Raw genomic sequence first — 24,664 nt, forward strand, 5'->3', positions numbered from 1 at the left:
CCATAAATATTAAGAATATGTATATTGATATACAATTTTAATTTAAATTGTCATGTTATTGTGTGATTACTAAAATAGGCTAGTGGCGCTCGACCGTGACATTCAAGTCCAAACTCTGAAGATTGATAATCCCCTAAAATCGCCAAAGGTTTTAAAATTTTGACTACATCCAAGTGTTCTTATACTGTATATATGTAATACTCCATTGCTATGGAAATAAGCCTGTTGTTCAAATGAACCTGATTAAGCCTCGGGCGCTTGAGTAAATAAATAAATGAAATATGTGGCAGTCGTTGTGTGCAGTAAACGTACTGATGCGATGACCAGTTATAGTTTTAGTGCTAGTAGGCCTATTAAGAGGTGCTGATTAATTCAGGTAGGACTGTGTGTAGACATATTTTATTATGTGTATTATGAGGTGGAAAATTCTTGATTACAAATAGTGGTTCACACACACAAAAAGTTAGAAAACCCCTGCTCTAATGGCTGTGTGAAGTACCAGTATAACTCTTGTCTGTCAGGACTAAAGAAGGAAGTAGTGTGACTCATTGGTTTCCTCTTTGTAGTCGTTTCTACACTTACTTTTTTGCACTGATTGAACAAACTAGATCAAACATGTTATTCCTAACCATTCTGCCTGGAAGACGACGTTGGGTGCTTAAAACATCGCTGTGCGGAGCCAGGCTAGCTGTTTGCACCTGTTTCAAGTCTTTGTGCTAAGCTAACCAAGTCCTGGCCGAAGCTTCATATTTACTGTACAGGAGAAAGTAGTAGCTATTGATCTTCTCATCAAACTCTCTGCTAGAAAGCAAAATAGGGGTTTTTCCAAGGAAGGTCTTGTTTAGGGCAACATAATTGTTTACTCAAACCTGCAAAGATCAGTAATGATGCGTTTCCTGCTGCTGACTGCTATGTGGTCATTACTGAGAGAGCATCAGTCACATTCACCATCATCAGAGTCAGACATGCCAATATTTGCACTTGGCTGACTCTAACTTCATTTTTGTGACTTGTCTTAATTTACTGCACTGAGTCGTAAAAAATCCATCAGCAGTATTTTCAGTAATGACTGCTGGCAAGAGAAAACAGTTTAAACATTTTGGAGCTGTTCAGTAGAGACGTAAAATTTTACAGCAACATCATTATCTCTCTTCTCTCCTCTTCACTCTTCTCTTACTTCCTTGTCTCCTCATCATTCTGTCTTTACACCTTCTGTCTCATCTACCTTTCTTCTGCTCCTTTTCCTTGCCAACTTTTTATTTTCCTCTTTACCCTTTCATGCCTTTCCTCACCTCTTCCTCCCATTTTCCTCTTTTCTCCTAGTTTCTAATCTACTTCTTCTTCCCTCATCTCTTCTCTTGTTCCTTCCTTCTCTCTCATCTCTGTCACTATACTCTCTCTCTCCCCCAACCCGTCTTTCTCCTCATCCATTGTCCTCGACCTCCCATATCCCTTATCTCTTCCTCCTCTTCTCATTAGCTTCTTTCCATCTTTTCCTCTTTCCTCCATTTCTCTCATTACTAAACTGTGCCTCTCTCCCTCCTCTTTGTCTCTTTCCTCATCCCACCCTCCTCCTCCTCCTCCTCCTCCTCCTCCTCCTCCCTGCAGGCTGTTGATGGAGAGGATTTCGAATGTCAGCCGGGACAGTGGTCATCGCAGGAGGAATTCTGGCTACAGTCATCTTACTGACCATCGTCGCTGTACTGTGTTTATGTAGGTTGCAGGTATGACATTTAATGTTTAACTGAAAAAGTACAATAAATGATTTTCTAAAAGACATTCTAAGAGTCTACAACGATAGGCACAGTGGTGCTTTGAGCTAAATGCTAACATGGGCTTGTTTAGCTTGTCACAATCTGGCTCGTAAGGCCACGACAACGTGGGAGTTTTCCCACACACTGTTTTCAAAAGTAAAGTGATTTCAAACAAACTGAGATTAATTAAATACGCAACAAGTACATGGAGAGAGTCTCAGAACAGCCAGGTGTGGCTCTAATGAGCCCCTGAAACCAGTTATCTAGAAAAACAAGTAGACAAACGACAGATTGGTAGGGAAGGGCAGTGGCTGTCACAAGCTGGTATCATGAAGCTGGTTCACCATTCTAGTGAAGCATGAGCATTTTCACATTTGCTGATTAGCACTAAACACAAAGTAGCCTACCGCTGAGGCCGATGGGAATGTCTGGTTTATGATCAAGTACCTTTAAAACTAAGTATTGGACACATTCAAGTTTTGACATGGGGATGGCGCTAGATCAAAAGTCAGAGGATCACCAAAGTTGTTACAATTCATCCTGAGGGGAACATGAATGTGTGAACCACGAAGTAGGATTCATCCTCTGGAGAACAGGAACTTCTGCACATTCATTTAAAGGAAATCCACGGAAAACTAGTCAGTCCAGCTGGTTAATGTTTAGATCCAGATATTCGTCATTTCAATTAGTAGCAAGGCTTCATATTGTTCTGCATGATGTTTGTCAATGTTATCATAGTCTATATCGACGATGTTTCATTTCCGGCTTTGTCCAGATGCCGCTGGAAATTCTACCAGATGTCCCTAATTTTCAGCCGGATGTCCGTCACCTTCCGCGTTCTTTGTGTTGGCATTCTAAACTCCGGCCGATTGATGATGACTATGGTTAACTGCTCCTCAGATCTCTGCAGGGTAAATCCAGACAGCTAGCTAGACTATCTGTCCAATCTGAGTTTTTTGTTGCACGTACACGTGCTGTGTTGGACGTACACGTTCCACCAAAATAAGTTCCTTCCCGAGGCTATTTTGCAGAGGCACCGTGGCTCCGTCCAGTGCTTAGCGCTGCCCAAGACGATTGTGATTGGTTTAAAGAAATGGCAATAAACCAGAGCAAGTTTTTCTCCCATACCGCAACCCATCCCGCAATATTGTGTGGACTAGCCAGACCCTCCTCCGCTCCGCTGTGGAGGTAGGTCTGGTAATGCGAGACTAACTTTTGACTCTGACCGTACTCTCTCCTCCTGTTTTTCACTGCTCCAGTATTACTGCTGTAAGAGGGAGGAGTCTGAGAAGGGGGAAGAGGAGGAACCGGAGTTCGCCACCATGTCGCCTTCCTGGCCGCTGGCTCTGTCCGCTCCCCCTACACCTCCGACGCCGGAGCACTACGGCAACGAACAGGAGAACTACACCCCCACCTTCCTCACTGAGGCCAACGGGCCTGCCAGCTGCTGCCCAACACCGCCACCGCGCAGGTGCCAGCGCTCACACACCTTCTGCCCGTCCTGCGCCCGCTGCTCGCTGCCCTTCTACCTGCAGCACCCGGAGAGGCTGTGCAACGGCGGGCGCAGAATCAGCTACAGGACTGTGCAGCAGCAGGACCTAGAGCTGCCCATAGATCTGGCCAGCTTCTACCAGAAGCTCAACCTCATCCGTTCCGTTACCATGAGGGAGGTGGTCAACCACAGTGTCAGCACCGACGTCTAGGAGCAGGCAGGGGGAAGGTCGTGCCGTCCTGCTGGCCTAGAGGAAAGTTGCACTGACTCTGTGCTGTCTGCAAAATACACGAAATGACTTTGTGTTGTGCAGCATTAATAGTGTGCTGCACTAATGTACTACAACACTGAGGGCTTTTGGATGATGCAATACATCTCCTGGCAGCCATATTGGAGGTCTACAGCTCTGGAGCCACTGCTACTGTAACAGCTGAATGCATTTGTGAACGTAGTTTAACATTTGTTTCTGACAGACTTGAACAGACTCACTTTTGTCAAGTTTGACTTAAAACTGATCATTTTGTAACCAATATGTCGGATTTTGATGTTTAGAAAAGTAGCTTGTTTGTTAATTAGCTAGTTAAGTAGCTAAACAATATGTGTATCAAAGTATAAAGACACAATTTGAGCTTTTGTCAGTAAATTAAACACAGATTTAGTTTGAATGCACCACACAAGACACAGAAGTGGAGGTAAAAGTCCAGTGCAAACAGGAGGTTTTCTAAATGAGGCTAATGGCTAGTTAGCTGCCTAGCTTACTCTAAAATCTCTTCTAAAGAATAAGTCGTGGATGTATAAAGAGAACTGCATACAGCGTTTGAGGCAGGCCCCCTTAATTCCTACAGTAAGTATCTCAGTGGTGCATGGCGCATGAAGCGGAGACTTCCGCTGACCAAGACGGCTACTCCTGGTTTAGCTCTTCGCTAATTTGAATGGGGAATATTGATTTAATCGTGCGACTCTTCTAGACTTTCCAACTTTATTGGACCGAATGGATAAAAAAAAGTAATTTCCCAGTGGTTGTGATGCTCAAAAACCCTATCTACTTATTAACAGACATCTCTTTCGCCATGTATGTCTGTGGGAAAAAGTCTTTTTGGGGCAGAGGGCAACCCCTGGCTTTGTAATTCCACTGTTTGGCCACTATGTCGAACATGCCTCAAATCCCGGCGCACTTCTGGGGGTCCATGAGTCTGGTCTTATTATGCGTTTCTGTTGACTTTGTGAATGCAAACAGAAAAAAAGCCTGTGAAGGTATGTAGTTCTCGGGGGAGCTCTGCTATGCATTTTCTCTCAGGGAGTCCCCAGAACTCTTTGGTCCAAAAACACAGATTGTCAAATCCCATGTGCAGACCAAAATCAACAGTGAGTGTATCTACTAACAAGTATTGTTTGTGTATTAAAGCATGATGTAGCCTATCTTCTTCCCCTGTGTCATAGAGCTTCATTGTTGTTAAAAACCCATCAATTGGCCACACTGTTGCACAGGGTGTCCTGTTCCTTCATGTTCCTACACACACTTTAGTTTATTTTCAATTAGAGTGTACTGACACTTGGCCCAGTTAAATTGTGCCCGAACATGTTTTTGACCCAAAGTCCAGTTCTTTGACTAGTGTGGTCGCTAAATAGTGCCCTGGCCCGCTCGAAAGAGGAAGCCAAGGGACCCGGGCATCGTTCAAGGTAACTGGGCCAAGTATGAGTAAGCCCTTAATCCCACATACACCGTCCCATACAAAAACTACAGTGACAGCTGACTGAGACTTAAAAAAAATGAAACTACATTTGTCTTTACGTATGTCTTCAGTAGGAACCAATGGCTTTGGAGCTGGGAGACGCAGACAGGAAATCATAAAGTATCGAGACACATTGTTGGTTTTGGTCTTATCATGGGATTTGTTAGCACGAAAAATACTAAATAACACTTATCTTGAAAGCTCCAAATCAAGAGGGTTTTGGAGAAGAAATACTGTCGAGCTGAAATCTGTTTCCTGAGTCAGTAGCTTCCGTTTGGAGACCAATTTATTTGAAGACTGTTCACATTGACTCAGACTGTCACTGACTACAGTCAGTTTTCTGTGTTTATAGAAATCCATCATTTGTGCACAACCAGGTCTCCAACAGACTAGTACTCTGCTCCAGTACTGAACATACAGTGTATATGTGTACTTTTACAGTGTACCTTTAACACCACTTAACTTTGATTTCATTCATGCAGTGAAAAATATACAAGTGGATGTTGACACGGACAAAATGTTTCATTTGTGTGTGTTTGTGTAGCAACTGTACAGTGTTACATTTCACCTTTATTTCTTTCACAGTGACATTTTACAGTTTATTATCTGTTCAGGCTGAAGCTGCACAGGTCTCTTCACTTATTCTGCCTGATTACAGAATGAGTCAGGGTCGAATCAGCCAAACTGAAACACCTGTGTGAGCTGCTTAGATGCAGAGAATATAGCGAGCCATTTCAACTATTTTTCAATTATCAGTTTGAGTGCACTAAGCATTTTGTGCTTGCGCATTCCCTTTTCGCCCTCTGTACTATATTGACTCATTAAATCAGAATTTTAATTGCATTTTTCACATCAAAAATCCATTCTTCAGTATCAAGAATTCTGGTTATAATGTTATGTCGTTTTTGAGAATCCATACCATTAGAAATTTGATTTTTACTCAGGCAAAATGTTATTTCTATCATGAATTCCATTTTTGATTAGTTGAATTTAAAATATATATTCTTGATCTTGAAATTACTCAATAAATCACCTAAATTTTTTTGTATGAACTGCTTGACAATATCTATAAAAATTAATATTTTGAAATTATAAATTCAGCTCTTGAGCAAGGCAAGGTAAAGATTATTCTTTTATCATCAAGGATTGCATTGATATTATCCAAGACCAAAAACTGGGATTTTGTAGATAGAAATGTATCCTTGGTTAAAAAAATAAAAAAATAAAAAAAGCTAAAACATTGCAGATGTCAGTAGCTTCAGTTTGACCCATGTTTGTGTTCACTTGTGTAGATTTGTCAGCAAAGCGATGTTGTTTTTTTGCTCCAATTCAGACACAGAGGTGGTGCTGGTGCTGGTGTCCTGTCGGTATGTGAGTGTTTCAGTGTGTGAATTCCTGTTTGTCTGCGGAGCGTCTCGGTGCAGAAAACAAATCACATTTTAAAAGGGCTTTTCTGAAGCATTCAAAATTCCAATGGCTGTGATTTCTGAAAGATATTTATTTCCTAATAAAGACATCAAGTAGATGCTGTGCTGTAGGCCGGGATTCTGCACCATAAGGTATCCAGCATTTAAGAAAAAAACTGCACATTTCTTAATGATAGTACTGTAGTAGTACTCTGTTTATTCTCTCTCAGAAAATGAGTGGTTTTTTTTCTGTCATGTGTGATTTAGTCCTTCCGTGTTTTTAATGGAGTGTGTGTTAACACATTGTGATCGTCTAACACTGATAGAGAGTGGAGGACCTGCAGAGCCCTAAAACACCTCGGTTAGGATGAATGGATGTGTGTTGGCGGTTAGGATAGTTGCAGCAGTTAGCGTGCCTAAAGCAGAGGTTCTCAATTGTTTTTCAGCCAAGGCTAAATGAAACACAGAAGAGAAGAGGGTTTTTGAGGTTAAAGTTTGCGTGTAGCCACAGAGGATGGACATCCTGGTAGTCAACTCTCTCTGCCAAAGAAATATCCAGCCTGTCGATCGATAAAGCCTCAGACATGAATCCATTCAGGGTGTTTTGGGCGACGATGCTGCACGTTCTACACTTTGTATTTGTAAGTTCCTGGGGAAGAATGAGTGCAGAACCACTTTCATTATTCAGTGAGTGTTTCCGGACATTTTTTTCTTGGGATAAGACTGAAACGGTTGCATTTGTTTCCTCTCTGCTTCATTAGTTGATGTGTTTCTATTAAATCCTGCAGTTCAGTAGATGATGAGGTTTGATGCTGACCAGCAGGGGGCGCCAGCTGCTGTCAAAACGTGCATCAACTGCAGCTGTTCTGTAAGGGATTTCATTTACAGTGTTAAATAAAAGGATGCAAAACTGTTTGGTATCTGTGTAATGCCTTCTGGGAGAATATTGATACAGAAAAGCAGAGCAGAGAGAGTTCTGTTGCTTATTTTTAAAATCATTTTTGACCGGCATTAAATCAAACGTGTTTACATCAAAAGAAGCCCAAGGGAAGAGAGTGGAGATCACTGTAAAATAATTTTAAGTCAACTGTGTGTTTCTTCATTCATAGTTGTGATGCACCTCTGCAATTTACAGCATAACGACTTTCAATTTCAGTGTAATAACCTGAACTAAACTACATTTATTCCTCCAACCACCTTAGCTAAAATTACAGATAGAACACGTTTCAGTTGCCAGTTTGAATCTCTGCACTGATAAAGATACAAGTTATTTTGAATACAAGTCATAGGCATTTTTAAGACCTGCAACAAGTGCAAATGTTTAAATGTAATTTTTGTTGAAATAGTGTGATTGGAGGGGAGTCCTGGTAGCTGGGGTGACACCACGTGCCCAGTTCATTTCCTGTCACTTCTCTACTAGTCTCGCATTGCCAGAACTTCCTCTACAGCGCTGCGGAGGACATTGTGGGGAGTCCACACAGCAATCCAGGATGGGAGAAAAACGCGCTTTCGTTTATTGGCATTTCTCTAAACCAATCACAATTGTCTTGGGAGGTGCTAAGTGCCAGACGGAGCCACAGTGCCGCTGCAAAATAGCCTCAGGAAGGAACTTGTTTTGGTGGAACGTGTACGTTCAAAGGTTGTTTTAGTCGTACAACAGAAAACTCAGATTGGACAGATAGCCTATAGCCAGCTCTCTGGATTTACCCTGCAGAGATCTGAGGAGCAGTTAACCAAAGCCTTCATAATTCGAACGGAGTTTAAAATGCCAACACAAAGAGAGCAGAAGGTAATGGGACATCCGAAAACAGACATCCGAACAGAGTGACATCCGGCGGAATTTCCGCCTGAACGAGAACAATCCTGAAAGTGGAACTTCGTGGATATAGACTACTTCTCTACTGTCTGCCATCATATAGAGCAGTTGTCTCCCAACCCTGCTCCTGGAGAGCTAAATGATCCTGCATCTTTTAGGCATCTCCTGAATGATCTGCTCATTATCAAGCAGCTGAAGCCTGCCAAGGGGATTGATAATGATGAGTTAAGAAGTAGAATCAGGTGTGTCTTCCCTGATTGCGCCGTTTGTCCTGGCGACCAGCTCTAGTTGGACTCCTGGTTGTTCCAAACTAGGAGTGACCCTGAATAGTCGAACATTCGATGCTTGGATTGAAAGAGTCTGATTCGACTGCCAGTTTCACAGTTGAATCTTCGCAGCGCCGTGTAAAGTCCAGCTTAGACCAAAGACTAACAACGAGACAAGTGTAAAGTTGCAGCTCCTTGCAACGCGCTGCTGGTCTGCAACGTTCTGAAACCTGCCAGTCGTCGATAGGCAAGACTTGACAGATCTGATTCGACTATGACAATTCTTAGTTGGGGACACCCCTATTCCAAATGAATCATGAAGGCCTGGATCATGGAGGCTTTTCACCTGACAGGTGTGTACCTTTCCAAATCAACTGTATTGACCACAGGTGGACTCCGATTAAGGAGTAGAAACGTCTCAAAGATGATCTAGAGAAATTGGAAGCACCTGAGCTTAATTTAGTGTCATAGCAAAGAATCTGAATACTTATATCAATGTGATATTTCAAATTTTAATTCATTTGCAAACAGTTCTGAAATCCTGCTTTTGCCTCACCATTATGGGTTATTGCGTGTAAGAATGATGGATGGGTCTGCGTATATTCTGAATGCTCTGTATATGGGCAGCCCTAGAAGAACTGCATTCTCAAGAAATGTATTTTCACCCAGATTACATTTGTTTCATTTGTCCTTATACCAGCAAACTGGCGCACGTTGTGAAACGGTCAGTTTTAAACACGATGATTATTGTAGATTGAAACAAAACTACTTGGTTGGATAAAAAAATATATGGTTTGGGTTCAAATAAGTATGTCTGTAACGTAACTTACGTTATGTACATAAGTTAAGTACGTTACGAAAGTTTTTATTCTTTTTTTCTTGTTAAACATTTGTTGTTGGAGAGAAACATGCTAGGTCCCTGAACAAATATATGAAATTCACATAAAAACGACAAAGAGGCAAATCTGATCATTTGAACTGTTATTTAATTGAAATACAAGTCAGTACCATTAGGTTTTTAGTTTATTATCAACAGTACACAATGTCCATACTTTCGTTTTGTACAAAGAGGTATCAGTTATATAAAAACACAGTACACAAAAGTTAAAAATGACACATACATGTACACGTCTGAATACATTTCAACCATACTTCAAGTGTCAGGAATCTTCTGTGTTTGTATTAACTCTCCTCTGTCACACACACACACACAGACCAGAACTGGCATCAGTTGACCCGAGGAATAACCATCGGCTGGCATCAGGAGCGTCACGATAAATGAAAATGTGCTATGACTAATAAATATGCTTCAATATCCTGCAGGCGTACCGCCACAGCGCCAAGCGGGCAGGCGGGGGGGGGGGGGGTGGAATGGAAATCTAAACTTTTTACATGCCAGACACCAAACTGAAACACAATTAAATAATATTCCATAAACAGTATCTGTATTAAATATTCTAGTCATGCAGTATATTCCGTTGAGAAATAATTTAATAGATATTTTCATCGCAGCAATGAACACAACAAGATTGAGCTGCTAACTGGTGATGGAGGTCTGTGAGACCGTTTGAGTGTTGACTCCACTTTGTTTCTGACTCCACGTGTTGTTAGAGGAAGATTTTCTACTAGAACAACAGCTGATATAAAACTGGCTTTCTGGTTGAGATACAGTATAATGATGATATGAATTGTGAGGATGAGGAACATTAACTTGTTCTTTCAGTTAATTAAAATAAAAACGGTATTAGAAGCACATGGAATACCATTAATGAAATAATTGAAACAATTGCCCCAAAATAAGTTTAATATTAATAATAAAAACCATAGAGGATCCCACTGAGATTGCCAACAAATTCAATAACTATTTTGTAAATATAGGTCCAGCTTTGGCTGCAAAAATTCCCATCATGCCCATTTATTCCCCGAATATAAAGTCCGTCCCCCCCACCTTCCTTCATTTACTTTTTCTTCCGTAAGTTAATGACGTTACACTGAGATCTTGACATAAAATTGGAGATGGTCAGAAAAAACTATTGTTTCTATAAAGCTGGGCGAGACGTTCCCTTCAATATTAAAAACAGCTTCCTCTTTTTGACCAGTTGATTCTCTATTTATTCCAAATAAAACAGACACACGTTCTGTGTGAATAAAGACTATGATAAACATGTTTTTTGTACGTGTGAACATTGCAGTTGATGCAGCATCAACAGGATTGACAACATGTTTTTGTCTGACATCAAGCTTTCATTTTAGATCATTTAAACTATCCAACTGACAAATGAACCCATGTAAATCCAAGTAATCGGAGGAAGCTCTGGACCTTCCTCCCATTGTTCACAGTAACTGCAGTACCACGTGTACATAAACGTACCCATTTGTTTCCTCATGCCAGTTTGAGTCGGGGGTGCGGAGAGGCGGTGGTGTCCTGGACTAGGAAGTTGGGGGCCGTAGGGCGCGGCAGGAGTGGCAGCAGGCCTTGCTGTAGTACCAATGGCTGCACAGGTTCACCTTCAGCGCCAGCAGGCAGTTGGTGGAGGGACGATCCTGGCAGCTCTCATCTGGGACACAGTTCGCACATGGTAGTGTTCATGTTAGCAATTTTAAAAACAGTTAAATCTAGGGGTTGCACAATTAATTGCAATGTTATCGAAATCGCAATTAGCAGGGGGGGAGGGCGCAATATTTGTTAAAGGCAAACAATGTGTCAAACCATTCTGAATTAGGTATTGTGGTGCTGCAGAGATTGGTATCCTACAGACTAAAGAAAAAATCTTTGTTTGGTACAGATTCTCGCCAAAATCACACTATAATCATTTACCTTTTCTTATTTTAGTATTTTTCAATGAAAATGAGAATGAGATTAATAATACAAAAATGATCATACCCTCCTATATCGTGAATTATATCGCTATTGAAATATCAGTCGAAATAATCGCAATTATTAAGATATTTTCCTCACATCGTGCAGCCCTAGTTAAACCTAAACTAGTCTTGCTTTGTCAGACCTTCCTCCACAGCGCTGCGAAGGAGGGTCTGGCTAGTCCACACAACATTCCGGGATGGGAGAAAAACGTGCTCTGGTTTATTGGCATTTCTTTAAACCGATTACAATCGTCTTGGGCGGCGCTAAGCGCCAGAAGGAGTCACGGTGCCTCTGCAAAATAGCCTCGGGAAGGAGCTTGTTTTGGTGGAACGTGTACGTTCAAAAGTTGTTTTAGTCGTGCAACAGAAAACTCAGATTGGACAGATAGTCTAGCTAGCTGTCTGGATTTACCCTGCAGAGATCTGAGGAGCAGTCAACCATAGTCATCAGAAATCCACCGGAGTTTAAAATTCCAACACAAAGAAAGTGGAAGGTAACGAACATTCAGCCGAAAAGAGTGAAATCCCGCGGAATTTCTGGCGGCAGCGGAGCAATCCCGGAAGTGGAACGTCATGGATATAAACTAAATCTAAACCCACAACCAGGCTAAGAGCCCGGCTCTATCTTTGATACCAACATTTTTTATCAAAAGAAGCCAAAGTTCATTTAAAGAGAAATTCCAGTAATATTCAACCTGGGTCTTGCGGCATTTCTACACAGGTGGCGTTTCAGTAACCCAAAGCATATTTCTATCCTTCAAGTCTATTTAATTCCATTTTATGTAACTGAACTGCTCTTAACTAAGTGAAGCTGCTGCTGCTCTGCTAACGTGCTGCTCACGCAATGGCCCTCATACTCGTGGCCATTCTCACTATGGGTCGTGCTAACTTTGCACTCGCAAATAGATGGAGATTTGGGGAAAAATGACTCCAGCAAAAGAAAATGTACACTACCGTTGGAATGTTATGAATCAGCTGTTATATTGCCGTTTTTCTTCTTTTTCCTAAATAATAACTATTTAACAGTGGATAAAAACATTATAATTCAGACACCAAATGTATTATTTACATGTGAAATAGTTTTGGCCCCAAAAGAAGAAGAATGAAATAACCTACAGTGTTGTATGACAGGGGAGACAACAGTTGGAACTTGTATTTTGAATTTGTTTTCCAGTCTAGAAAAGCATAAGTGACCCTCGATCCTTATTGAAGCACAACGGTGCGATGTGGCTCCAAATGTTGAGTTGGTGTTTTTTTTCTGCTCAGTGGTTAGATTGGAGTAACTGTGATTTGTCAGTCCATAGAATGTGTAGCTGTGATGCAAAGCTTCTAGTTTATTTTACCAATGACAGATGGTTTCTTCTATTCTTTTTCAACTGTTCTTTGTTTTCTTCTGCCCTATCAGTAGCTAACTGCAGAGGGAGCTACTTTCGGGGAAAGCTTGCCGGAAACTTGTGGCTAGAACAATCTGTTTTTCAGATTTTGTTAGATGAACAGGTAGATCTTGTTTTCTAAAATGAAGAACAGTGTGGGTAAGCTTCTGGAGGCAGAGCAGCATTCCCTGAAGTGTTACCTGGCGGCTCAGTGGGGCAGGGCTGCAGAGTACAGGTCTGTTTGGCCACCGGTTTGGTAAGGGGGTCACAGCCTCGGACCAGCTCCCTGCTCTGGTAACACTTGACGTCCCTCATCCTCACACCCACACCACACGTCTTAGTGCACTGAGGACGACACAAGACCAGAAACACAGTTGTTATACACGGCTGAAGATCAGGGGGATTTGTCTTTGTGGTCTTACTGGTGCAGGGACGCCCACTCTGCAGAGCAGAGGTGAAGTGTACTGTGCTGACCTCACCTCAGACCAGGGGGTGGTGTACCATTTGAAGCACGGCCTCTCAAAGCAGGTGTTTTCCTCCTCGGGCTTCTCGCTGCCTCCACACTCCTCATCATCGAAGGTCTGGAACTGTCCTCCACTGATGCCCACACACAGGACGAGCCTTCGCTTCACGCCACGACCGCAGGTTGTGTTACACTACAGACAAAAACAGAAAGTTACTAGTATCCATGTCTGATACGGGACTTTCTACATTTCAGAGTTTCTTCATAAAGCAGTTAAAGGTGCACTATGAGTTCCTGCATGACGTCACTTCTATTGACGTTCCAAGTAAATTCCAAACAAAACAGAGCAAGCTTGCCCCTCCCCCCATGTTTCCGTAATTGTCATGACTAACCATAGACAGTATATAAGAATGGACCAACAGATCCCGTTGCTCTGGACGGAGACCAGTGAAGGCCATTAGAAGCACTTTTCCGGTGATGGCTGAGCGTTACTGCGCAGCCTCCAACTGAGAGAGACGACGTAAATGTGCCGTGAGCAACGTGTCTGAAAGTTGGAAGTCTTCTGGTAGCTGTGCCAAGAGAAATCTCAATCATTCCCAATCTTGCAGAGACGGAGAGCGTAGGTATATGGTGATAACATGGACACAGGCTAATTATTGCTAACTCCAATGCTAGTTAACATTAGTAATTAAACTTAAACAGCTAATGTGAGACGAAACTGCCTGCGAGCTTCTCCTGTACTGTACGGTAATTTCTCTACTGTGCGACAGTAAGTCGCGTGGTTATGACACAATCGTTAGCCTATTTTTACAAAAACGTCTGCTACGAAGCCATAACGTGAGATACAAGGTAATGGAGCCTTTTATACATTGTCGCGTTTCTTTAGAAATAAACAATGGACAAATAGAGTCTTTAAACGCTTCAGATGTAAAGTTATTCGCTGTCAAAGAGACGCCAAAATGAATGGCAGTCAATGGAATGCTAATGGAAGGTGATGGCTTGGTAGCATCAAAATGGCGCCATAGGAGGTTCGGGTTGTGAGGAGACGCTTACCCCCTTGTGACTAGCTGACTAACTGTCACTAACCCCCAACCCCTCCCTCAACCATTTTGTCGGTGATTGGCTGGAGTCGTTTGTTGTATTTTGGTGCACAGCCTGTGCCCCTAGTGTTTGTTTGATGTTTACAATCCCTGTGTCGTCTCCCTAGACCGGGCCTTTTCACAGTGTATTCAGGGGGCAGGCAGCTAGCGGATCAAGGAGAGATGCCTACGATTTGAGACAAAAAAAAAATATGCTGAAACCATGAAGGAACTCATAGTGCACCTTTAAAACAAAGTGTTTCCTTGCTGATGTGAAAGTGAAAACTGTAACCATAGAATAACTGTCCATGACAATTTAATTTCAGACTTTATGACGTCCTCAAAATGCTTACTTGTGAAACAAACAGCCCAAAAGATTTTCAATTCACAATAATATCAAAAAAGAGAAAAGCAAGTAAGCAAGCAAAACAATCAATCGACTGAGTGGTTCAGGTAAAGTAATAAACAGTTCAATCTTAATTCCGACACTGTGACAAGGCCTCACCCTCTCCCAGTCTTGACTCAGCCAGTGTGGCGCACAGTCTCTCTCCCCACAGGGATGGATGGCCAGCGGCTTGTCCTCTGTAGAGCACTGGTTCTCAGGAACCACGCGACCCTCCGCAGCCTTACAGTACACGTGACGGACCGTCTTCCCCTGGCCGCACGACCCCGAGCACTGCAACAAAGAGGGTGAAACTGGGTGATTCATGATCAACAGTATGCATTCCTTTTCTCTTCACTGCCTCTTTTGTCACAAAGCTCAGAGTGAAACAATGCCTGGTCGTCTCACATCGTATTAAATAAAAAGGAGACGTGAAATGACATAAATGACACAAGTCACATCCCGCCACGTTACATCAGATAAAATCAGGTGCCTACTCATGTTACCAGAGATGATTATTTACTGTAGTTGAAGCTTCCAATGAAACCTCATGTATTAATATTCATACAGAGTGGTACGACACACTACTGTAGGCAAGATAAGTACTTTTTACAGAAGCATTTGTCCTAAGTATTATATATTTTACAAACGTTTGACCGACACTTGAACTAACGTTTGTCCATCTAACTGCCAATATGGTTTTAAAGTGAAACCAAAAGCTTGAAACAACCAGAAAACCTCAGTTTATTTGGAATAACTCTTATATGTATTGTTATACATTATCAGTGGATCTTGTGGTTAAGACAAATGCATTTCCATTCACCTCCTTTAAATAGGGGTGGAGGCAGAAATCTCAGAGACAGATATCAAAAAAACTAAATGATCTGCATGGATAGATCCAACAAAAAGTTTTTTTATCTTTTCTTTCTTATAATACACATACAAGTGCTTTAAAATCAAACTGATGTACACTTTACAAGAGGAGGAGGAGTAACAACCCACCCATACCGACACTAACAACAAATATAAATCCATAAAATAGTGATTTACTGCAGGGCTGTTATGTTGGCACATCTGTACATAATAAAGTGGTAAAGCGAAGTACATTAAAAATGCAAAGGTACATTGTGCTCACAGTAATTTTCTAAATAATAATATAAACTTTACTGACCCAACATTAGCTGTTGCAATAATATTTTTGTGCAAAGAAAATTTCACATTGTCCATGTTTGTGCTTGGTTGGACTCCATGGTTGTAAATTAGACCTGCAGGTTTCCAGACTTTGACTTTGAAAGGAACATCAGGAACTACATTTGTCTGTGCAACACAATACAAACCCTAAATTCACACTGTGGCACTGAAGTACAAATAGCTGGAACAGGTGAGGTGGAATAACCCCAACAAACATTTAAAAGAGTGGAAAAACATTTTTAAATATAAGGCAAGAAGGTCAAAGTGAACTCAGACACAGGACTCAGGTTATACAAATTAGCTTAAAATGAAATGCCTGACATCACTTCACTGTCTGCCACTTTGTTTTGTTTGGATACAAAGTAACTGTGTCAGTTGTCTATAATGTCTATAATGAGAGCAGCAACAAGAGCAGCTACAGGTGATGAATTCCAAAACACGTAACATGTGTTGTTATACTGTATATGTTACTTTCTCTGTATGTCGTGTACATGGGGAGTAAAAACACTCACAGGCCCCCACTCTGACACAGTCCACTGGCGTTCGCAGGGCGGACCGGTGCAGTTTTTGATGTTTGGTGGTTTGGTCATCTGGTCACAGGGTCGGGTCTCATCAGAGCAGCGGACATCGCGGGTCACCTGGGCTTTGCTGCCACATTTAGCAGGACACTGGATCACACAGAGACATATTTTTGATAAGATAAATACTGTCATGTCTAAAGGTGAAGCATTGGCAGATCACTGTTGGAAAGCCAGCTTTTTTTGGAAAACTGCCAGACTTTGAAGACTGAGTACTGCTACTATTACTTTACTTTTACATTTGGAACTGCTCCAATTTACCCTTATTTGGAGCCACGTTTAATCACTTTGCTTTTAAAGAGTCTGACATCTGCTGGAAAAGACCAGAAACAACATCTTGAGACTCAGAAGTGATATTGATTTACCCCGTAATATATTTAATATTAATATGTATTGTTGCCTGCAGAAGGCTAGAAAACTAACTAACTCTGCTGCTCAATTCAAGCCTTATAGCTGTTGATTCTGTGCTAATGTGCCACCTGGTTTGTAGTTGATAAATTAAGGGCAAAAAACATAATACATGTTTACGACTTATATTTAGCTACAACACAAGTGACTCCTGATGTTTAGAATGTACCAAGAATGTGGTAACAAATATTCAAGGACTGCTTTAAAAAAGCACTGAGAACAGCTGATTGTATTTGGACGTATGGCTGTTTCAACACCAGAGAAAAGTTGAACATTTCTAATTTCATTTCACTCTTCACTTTTCAGTTTTTTTTAAACCCCTTTGGCTCAAATCACATCTAGGGTTTTATGTTGTTGTCTGGTAAGTGTCTCTGGAGAATCCATCAGTTTTCAAAAATTAAATCAAACAATAATCCAATTAAAATGAAGAACAAACCCAAAAGCCAAAACAAAAAGTACAGAGTCGCAAAGCATTATCAGCTGTGAACAGGCAAAGTCATGAGTAGGCTACTGTAAAGCCGTAAAACACACTTCTCTCTTTGTTTACTTGCTCCAAGGGTAAATCATAACAGACGTCTCGTACCTCGGTCCACTCTGCCACCTCCCACTGTGGGCCGCAGGCGGGGCTCTTGCAGGGTCGTCTCTCCACGGGTCTCTCCAGGTCGGCCATGGTGCAGACATCGCTGTAGACCGAGCTGTCCAGGCCCGGCGAGAGCATCTTCCAGCAGCGAACTTGGCGAAACTGGAAACCCTCCCCGCAGGTCCTCGAGCATTCGCTCCAGCTGCTCGCCTCCCATCTGGAACACCACATTAGTCCCATCTCATCATGGGTCTGTACAGGTAGCAATATATATATATATATATCCTGTTTAATGTTTGAATCATTTCTGGCTCATTGAAATGTTTTAATTGTACCTGGGCTGACATTCTCTCCCAATACAGAAGTCGTGGACCGGCTCCGGTCTGGTCAGAGCGTCACAGTACATATCGTGCACCTCGATGCCGTCGTAACGAATACATGTGACGAAGGACTTTGACACTCCTGGATTGGGAGCAAGAAACAATAAGCTGAATGAAGCAAGGCAAACCTATTTATATAGCACATTTTAAACACAAGAGACCAAAACGCAAGAAAGAAAGAAAGAAAGAAAGAAAGAAAGAAAGAAAGAAGGGGTTTACCATCAAAGAAGTTAAGAAGAGCCATCCACAAAAGGGTCCCAGTGAGCACACAAGCAAAACGGCTAAAAACTAAATATTCAACCGGCAGCAGCAAAAAGTAACATTTTGAGGTTACTTTTGATGGCTAGCATATATATGTATAAAGGCTGTTTTATCATAAAGCACATAACTGTACTTTGTTTAAAAATGTGAGATTTAAATACATATATTTATTGAAATTACATTGAATGCAGTCAATGTTATTGTTATTCACATCTGTCTGCTGTGAAGAAGGCCTGAGGGGACTTCTGGCCTCAAACATGATTACTCAATCAAGTGTCCTTCGGTGTAAATGCACAGAACGATGCACCAAGTGTGCACTTCACCAAACCAGTGTAACAAGTGTTACTGCAAGCTGGTCTGCAGTCTGTTGATATTGTAGATCTTAATAATATTTTAAGAGTGTGTGTGTGTGTGTGTGTGTGTGTGTGTGTGTGCGTGTGTTTGCATGTACCTATAGAGCAAGTCATGCTGCATGGCTCCTGAGATGAAAGTTTCCAGCGGTACATGTCAGCTGCACTCAGCTTCAGGTTCTTCTGGTAGATCCTTTGATTCCCCCTGTCACCCCACACACACACACACACACACACACACACACACACACACACACACACACACACACGCAAACATGTAAACAAACATATAAGGAAAGTAAAAACTTAAGCAGTAGCTGTGGCAGCATTTATCCTCATGTCAAGTATTTAAGAGTGGAACACACTGTGCATGCAAATGTTGAGTGGAGAAGTTGGAACAGTTTATATAGAAGTTTCTTTTTTTTTTTACCAGTAAAATAAACTGTGGCTGCAGTAAATCCGAACTGATTACGGCCACTGTCTCCCACAAAGGAGCAAGATTTAAAAAGACAGATTTTGAAAAGCTACATTTTCAGTAAGATATTCTTTTAAGGACATTTAAGGATACCAGAGCCTGAAACACTCACACACTGAGACTGACCACAGTGTGACAGCTGATTCACAGCCTGCATCCCAGCAGACGCACTTTGTTTTTTCATCACATCACATAAAAGTCATGTGCACATTCTTGTCATAACACCGGTTGCTCCCTCCGCCTCTGCCAGACGTTTATTTGAAAATCACTTTGAGTTATTCCTCGCCGGCATCCCTCCATGTACGCCAGACTGATTCTTGCACATTATTTTCTCCCTAGAGGTGACTACAGTCGGACAGCACACTTTCCCTCTTTGCATCACATTTTTCACTTTTCTTGCAAATAACTTGAATTATTTGATTCTAAGTGTGGCTGTACTCCCCTCTGTGCTCCTCTGCTCTGCTCATTTCCTCTCCTCTCTGTCTCTCAGAGGAGAGGGCGTGTCAGCCCCATGTTTTATAGCTGCTGGCTGCAGAACTGGTAAAGCCGTGTTTGGACACAGAGGAGAGAAGCCAACATGAATTATAAATATGATGAATGGAAAACCTGCCAGGTCTACCTGTCTGTCTTACTGTCTGTACAATATCTCTACAGTACCTGTCAAACTGCTTTACTGTCTGTCTGTCTGTCCATCTCCCTGCATGTCTAGCCTAACTACCCTACAGTCTGTATGTATACCTGAACTCTTTCTGTCCAAGTGATTTATAGTCCACCTGTCCTATCTACCTGCCTAAAGTATCTGTCTGTCTACCTGTCTACCTGGTTTCCCACTTGCTTAGCTTGCAGCTGTCTGTCTTACTGTCTCACTTATCCTTGCTTGCCTTCCTTACTACTTGTTCTGCTTTCTGTCTGGCTTACCGCCTGTCTGCCTACTTCCTTCTTTGTACCCTACAGTAGCTTGCCCCACTGTCTTGCCACATTCTTGCTTTTCTGTGTTGCTGTCTGTCTCTCTGCCACTCCCTCTGGCTACATCTCTCTGAGGATATCTTCAGAGGAAAACCAGTGTTCCCGGCCTCCAGATTGCTTCTCGTTCAGCCTGCAGCATATTTTTCCCTCAGCCCGCAGCAGACCCAAACCTGAACACATTCAGTCAGGACAATCCAGCCCGAAAGGGAATGGCTTTCTGTGAGTGGACCTCTGCTGTGGATCACCTTAAAACTCATTTGAGATTCGATGTACTTGATGCTCTTTTTTTACCTGTGTTCCGTTGGATTACCTGGTTCTGTTGGAGCGGCTGGAGGTCCTCCCAGCGCTCTGCACTGTTTTGTTCTGGAAGGAACTGTCTCCGCTGTCGTTGCGTTTGCGACCCAGAGTAAACTCCAGCGTCTCGTTGATACCCATCAGCCCGTCTTGCTCCAGGCTGCTCAGGTCCGCCTCCGCTGGTCCCACCTCTGACGGGAACAAACTGTCTCCCTCTGTCAGCAGCTGATTGGTTGAGATGTTGATGAGCAGCTCATCGGGGCCAATTCGGCCATCCAGCAGGACCCTCCAAATGAGGTTTGGGGAGTCTGGTCCTGTATCCAGGAGCCCACCAGCAGAGGCAGGGTTGGCAGTGCTACCTGCATGGCTGCTGTTTCCTTCTGATGGATCAAAGTGGAAAGGAAAATTCAGCTTTGCTTGGAGAGCAAATTGATATCTCATTCAGTTAATCTGAGACGGAGCTTTTGGTCATGTTGCACTTGAGACCGTAATTTATTCAGCTCAGATTGGAAGACTTTGCAGCTGTTTTCATATTGTTTCTTCTAAGGTGTCACACCTGTGCATCAAAGAGATGGGAATTTAAAATTACAATATTTGCAGAACATTTAAAAAAACGGTGAGTGAATGAAAAAAAAGAAAGGCGAGAGGAGAAAGTCAGTGCTCTGGTGACTTTATCTGGTCTGTAATATGACGTCAGCCTGTGTAGAAGGTGTATGGCGAGCCTTTCAACCACCCCTCCATCTCGTCTCACCGGCGCCCAAAGCGGTGGTGTAATGGCCTCGACAGTGAGCTGAGAGCCCACAGGAAGGCCATTACCGCTCATGTTTGTGATGAAGCCTTTTTTAAAAGGAAAAAAAACACACCAAGAAACTCTGAATTTTTCATCTGCTGCTGATCCTCTTTATGTGTCTGTACCATAAATAATGCAGAGCTCCAAAGGACTACCTCTCTCTCATACACACACACACACACACACACACACACACACACACACACACACACAGAAAAAGAGAGCAAGATAGAGGATCGGCTGTAAAATCTGACCTATTTTGTGTCATCTGCCAAACAAACGCCTCAAACTAGAGCCCAACCAATACATCAGCATGGACAATATTATCCTATCCCAGATATTTTGGCCTTTCATGCTTAGATTTTAACATGGTAGGCATCAATCATTTAAGCCTCTAACCTAATAAATGTTATTTGCAGTGGTGGAATGTGAGTCTCATGTGGATTTAGTACTTTTACTTACAGTAAGTAAAGGATCGGACTTCTTCCTCCATCACTGGCGATTTGGTCGTTTTCCATGGTGATTGGGTGGTGCCTGGATTTTTGTATACTCATACAACACACACAGATCTAAGGTGTTACATTAGTCCTTACCTGTAAATTTTGGGGCAGCTGCTCCGTCCTGGTCGCAGTCGATGGCCGCTGTCTCCTCGTACACCTCGTTGGTCTCTTGGCCTTTCTGCCCGTCGGCATCTCCCAGCTCCAACTGGCTCTCAGGGGCCGCCTGGTCGTAAATACTGCTGTTCGGGGCCATCGGCCCACCTACCTCCACAGAAATCTCTCCGGCTGAGGTGTCTGACCCGGTGTAGACGGGAGGAGGTGGGACGGGTGGCAGGGAGTCTCGGAGGACGGTGTACTCGTATGTGATGTACGGTGTGCGACCGTTCTGGTTCCACACCTAAGTGACGAGAGGGAAGCGAGTCAAATCAAGGTTGGGTTAATTTATACAGATTTCAGACCAGTAACAAGGAGAGTCAATAACAAAACTAGGACCAAAGTGCCTCAAACTGATTTTACACTAAGACCTTTGCACACTAGGTCTGTTATTTCTGTCTATTGTATTTAAAACCAACTCCTAAATTGTCATCTGGTTTCAGAACTGCCTTTAAAATGTTCTTAAAATAAAAGGTTATTTAAAACAATGTACTTTATATTTATGAATGACCTTGATTTGGAGAGATGTGAGCATATATTATTAAGATTATGTTTCCCCAGGACAATGTGAAGTCAGTGCAACTGTAGAACTTGGCAGGATTTATTGCAGGGTTGTTGTATTGGACTGCATTACATGCATGCTTTTTTTTGGCTTTTCTTGGCTTGACTTGCCATTGATACACTATCAGCTCTACTGTATGTGAGTCTGCCACAGTTTTACAAATCACTAGATTTAAGATTATAATGCAGAGGGAGAATATGCAGCTCTTTAAGGAAAGGTTTTTACATGGTGTGCATCCTGGCTTATAGGTCTGAAGATAAAAATTCTTTAGCAGAGAATAACCAGCAGAGCTACAATGAGCGTCCAGGTAGATCTCTGTGATCCAGCATCCTGTAGAGAGATCTGTCAAACCCAGCCTGTGACTTGGAATCTGTTTGAGATGTATGGCTGCTGTCAGAACACAATCAACCTGAGACACAGACTTGCCATTACGTCTGCATTGCATATACATCTCTACATTTACTCTGAAAAAGGAGACGATACACACATTTTTGGCATTTCTCATTTTCTAGAGACTGAGCTGCTACACCATCACTGACTGCTTTAATCACACATGAGCATCTTGTTGTATTCTTAATAGCCTCTGTGCTCAATTTGTTTGCTCAAGGGTTGGCGGTCTTCGCCGCTACCTCCTGAGTCAGCAGTCTTAATCAGAGTGACCTTTATTAAGTTCAAGAGTTCAGAACAGTAGCCTAAAGCTTACATTCTTGGGCTTCTTATTTTACAATTAGCTAACAAAAAATGCAGAGGCCAAAACAACAAACATCAGTTTGTTTCTTTAATTTAAAAGCTTTAGGAGAACCTTAGTTGAATATTACAGTAAAATGAGGAGGTACTTTGTGCAGGTCATACATGTGCATGCACATTTTACTTTGGGGGTTAGCAGTCCCAGGGCAGGCAGGTGCAGGTTACTGGTCAAGCTCTTGGTGTGTATGAGTTAGTCTAGCAACAAAAGGACTTTCTGCATCATCAACTGGCCTTAAAAGAGTACTTCTACCAATGCAGCAAAACCAGAGATATTAATGTTTTGCATGCATTATTCTTCCTTGTCAAAACCTGGTGCCTACATTACCCACAATGCAATGCAATTGAGGGCCAACAGTTTAGTCAGAGATCGGGGTGTGCTATGCTTGTAGCAGCCTTTAGCCTTTCTAACGCCGTACCTAGATTTTTTTTTACTTTTTTAACTTCCCTTGAGGACATTTATCAGACTTCACTCAGCTCCCTCTGGAGACACTATACGCTTTAGTAATAAAAATAAATAGTTAAAAAGTGTCTTGACAGGAGAAACAAAAGCACAGACAAATCAATACACATACACATTTTCTACTACTTTTTGACATACACAGTAGTAGTCCACAAGAGAGTTCCATTTTAAGCACACAAGCTGAAAATTAAAAAAAAAAACATTAAATAAGTATAAACACCTACACTGGTACAGGCATTTATAGTCATCAATCCACCGTACATGTGACACATTTGGAGACTAAAGTGTCCTCTATACATAAAACCACTACAGTTTGTCAGGGTGAAGATACAGGGCAAGCCCACAGCAGCATATTGATGCACAAAATGTATATTCCTGCCAAGTTAAACTTTTCTTTTTTTTTTTTTTACAGTTTTTAAATACCTTTTTTGGCATTCTTCTTTTATTAGATAGCCACAGGAAACATAGAGGAGAGAGAGAAAGGGGTTGGATATACAACGAAGGTCCCTAGCCAGAATCAAACTGGTGACGTTGTGATGAGTTGCTGTGGTCGCTACATGTATGATGACGTAACACGCACGCCCTCTATCGAACAGTTAGCTCAAGATTACTCTATGTGTCCCTAGGGAAATTTATAATTGTGCAGTAACAGACGTAAAGTGCATTAAAATATGCCCCTCATCTCACACCCTGCTTATGGCATTAGTTTAGGAGATTCACTGATAGAGGGATGAAATCGTTTTATACCTATTAAGGCATCTTCTGTATTTAACTGGAACTCTATAGCATCTGACTGATGGGAGAAGTTCATATTCTGAATACAAGACATGGGAGGAGTCTGTAATCATTTCCTTAGCCTGTTTAACTACAATCTTCTAAAAGAGCATTTGGAGGAGAGCTTCATGATAAAGAAGCAACAGGTGAGTGTGGAGAAAGAGTTCAAGTGAGAGAGGCAGATGGAGGAAGGTTAGGTGTACCAGAATATTGATGGCCTGGTCGATGGGGCCTTTGGCGACAATGTACTCGATCCCGGTCTCATAAACATCCATGGGCCGGCGGTACTTGAAGACGGCACCTGCTGCATGAAAGTTCTGGGGAGTGTCCACCTTGTAGGCGCCATTAAAGAAGAAGTTGCCCGCCTGGTCGGTCACAGCTGGGGGAAGAAGATAAATAGAAAACTCTGAGAGGTACAAACACTGTAGAAAGTCCTGCATTTTCTCCATCAAATTAAAACCAAACATTTCCATTAAGCATGTGGAAAGACTGTTAATTGTCGCACACTTGTCTTTTGTGAGTGTGTGTGGAATCAAGGAACACACATAAATAGTTACGTGTGTGTGTGT

The 24,664-nt window shown here is 42.1% G+C and overlaps 2 protein-coding genes across 2 annotated transcripts in view; one reads left to right on the forward strand and one right to left on the reverse strand.

The window, feature by feature from the left end:
- The first annotated feature begins 1,622 nt into the window (after nucleotides 1-1,622).
- On the forward strand, nucleotides 1,623-3,580 carry fam163b (family with sequence similarity 163 member B). Its single transcript, XM_078249824.1, has 2 exons — nucleotides 1,623-1,724; nucleotides 3,014-3,580. Exons 1-2 carry the CDS (start codon nucleotides 1,632-1,634, stop codon nucleotides 3,455-3,457), a joined length of 537 nt encoding a protein of 178 aa, XP_078105950.1. The 5' UTR covers nucleotides 1,623-1,631; the 3' UTR covers nucleotides 3,458-3,580.
- Nucleotides 3,581-9,456: 5,876 nt separating this feature from the next.
- Nucleotides 9,457-24,664, reverse strand: part of LOC144518667 (ADAMTS-like protein 2) — a 32,292-nt gene continuing 17,084 nt past the window's right edge. The window contains exons 9-19 of the mRNA XM_078251499.1: nucleotides 24,299-24,474; nucleotides 21,493-21,796; nucleotides 20,126-20,489; nucleotides 18,476-18,579; nucleotides 17,719-17,845; nucleotides 17,387-17,600; nucleotides 16,330-16,485; nucleotides 14,750-14,920; nucleotides 13,182-13,358; nucleotides 12,903-13,047; nucleotides 9,457-11,025 (exon numbers count right to left, since the gene is read on the reverse strand). Coding sequence (XP_078107625.1) covers nucleotides 10,898-11,025; nucleotides 12,903-13,047; nucleotides 13,182-13,358; nucleotides 14,750-14,920; nucleotides 16,330-16,485; nucleotides 17,387-17,600; nucleotides 17,719-17,845; nucleotides 18,476-18,579; nucleotides 20,126-20,489; nucleotides 21,493-21,796; nucleotides 24,299-24,474 — 2,066 coding nt within the window. The 3' untranslated portion in view covers nucleotides 9,457-10,897. The remainder of the gene's footprint in view (nucleotides 11,026-12,902; nucleotides 13,048-13,181; nucleotides 13,359-14,749; nucleotides 14,921-16,329; nucleotides 16,486-17,386; nucleotides 17,601-17,718; nucleotides 17,846-18,475; nucleotides 18,580-20,125; nucleotides 20,490-21,492; nucleotides 21,797-24,298; nucleotides 24,475-24,664) is intronic.

The sequence above is a fragment of the Sander vitreus genome, chromosome 5, assembly GCF_031162955.1.
Source record: "Sander vitreus isolate 19-12246 chromosome 5, sanVit1, whole genome shotgun sequence".
Taxonomy (NCBI): Eukaryota; Metazoa; Chordata; class Actinopteri; order Perciformes; family Percidae; genus Sander; species Sander vitreus.

Excerpts from the sequence above, each read along its gene's own strand:
- fam163b (XM_078249824.1), top strand. The coding sequence starts at position 1,632 with ATGTCAGCCGGGACAGTGGTCATCGCAGGAGGAATTCTGGCTACAGTC. Across the intron at positions 1,725-3,013 it reads TGTGTTTATGTAGGTTGCAG|TATTACTGCTGTAAGAGGGA; the intron begins GTATGACATTTA and ends TCACTGCTCCAG.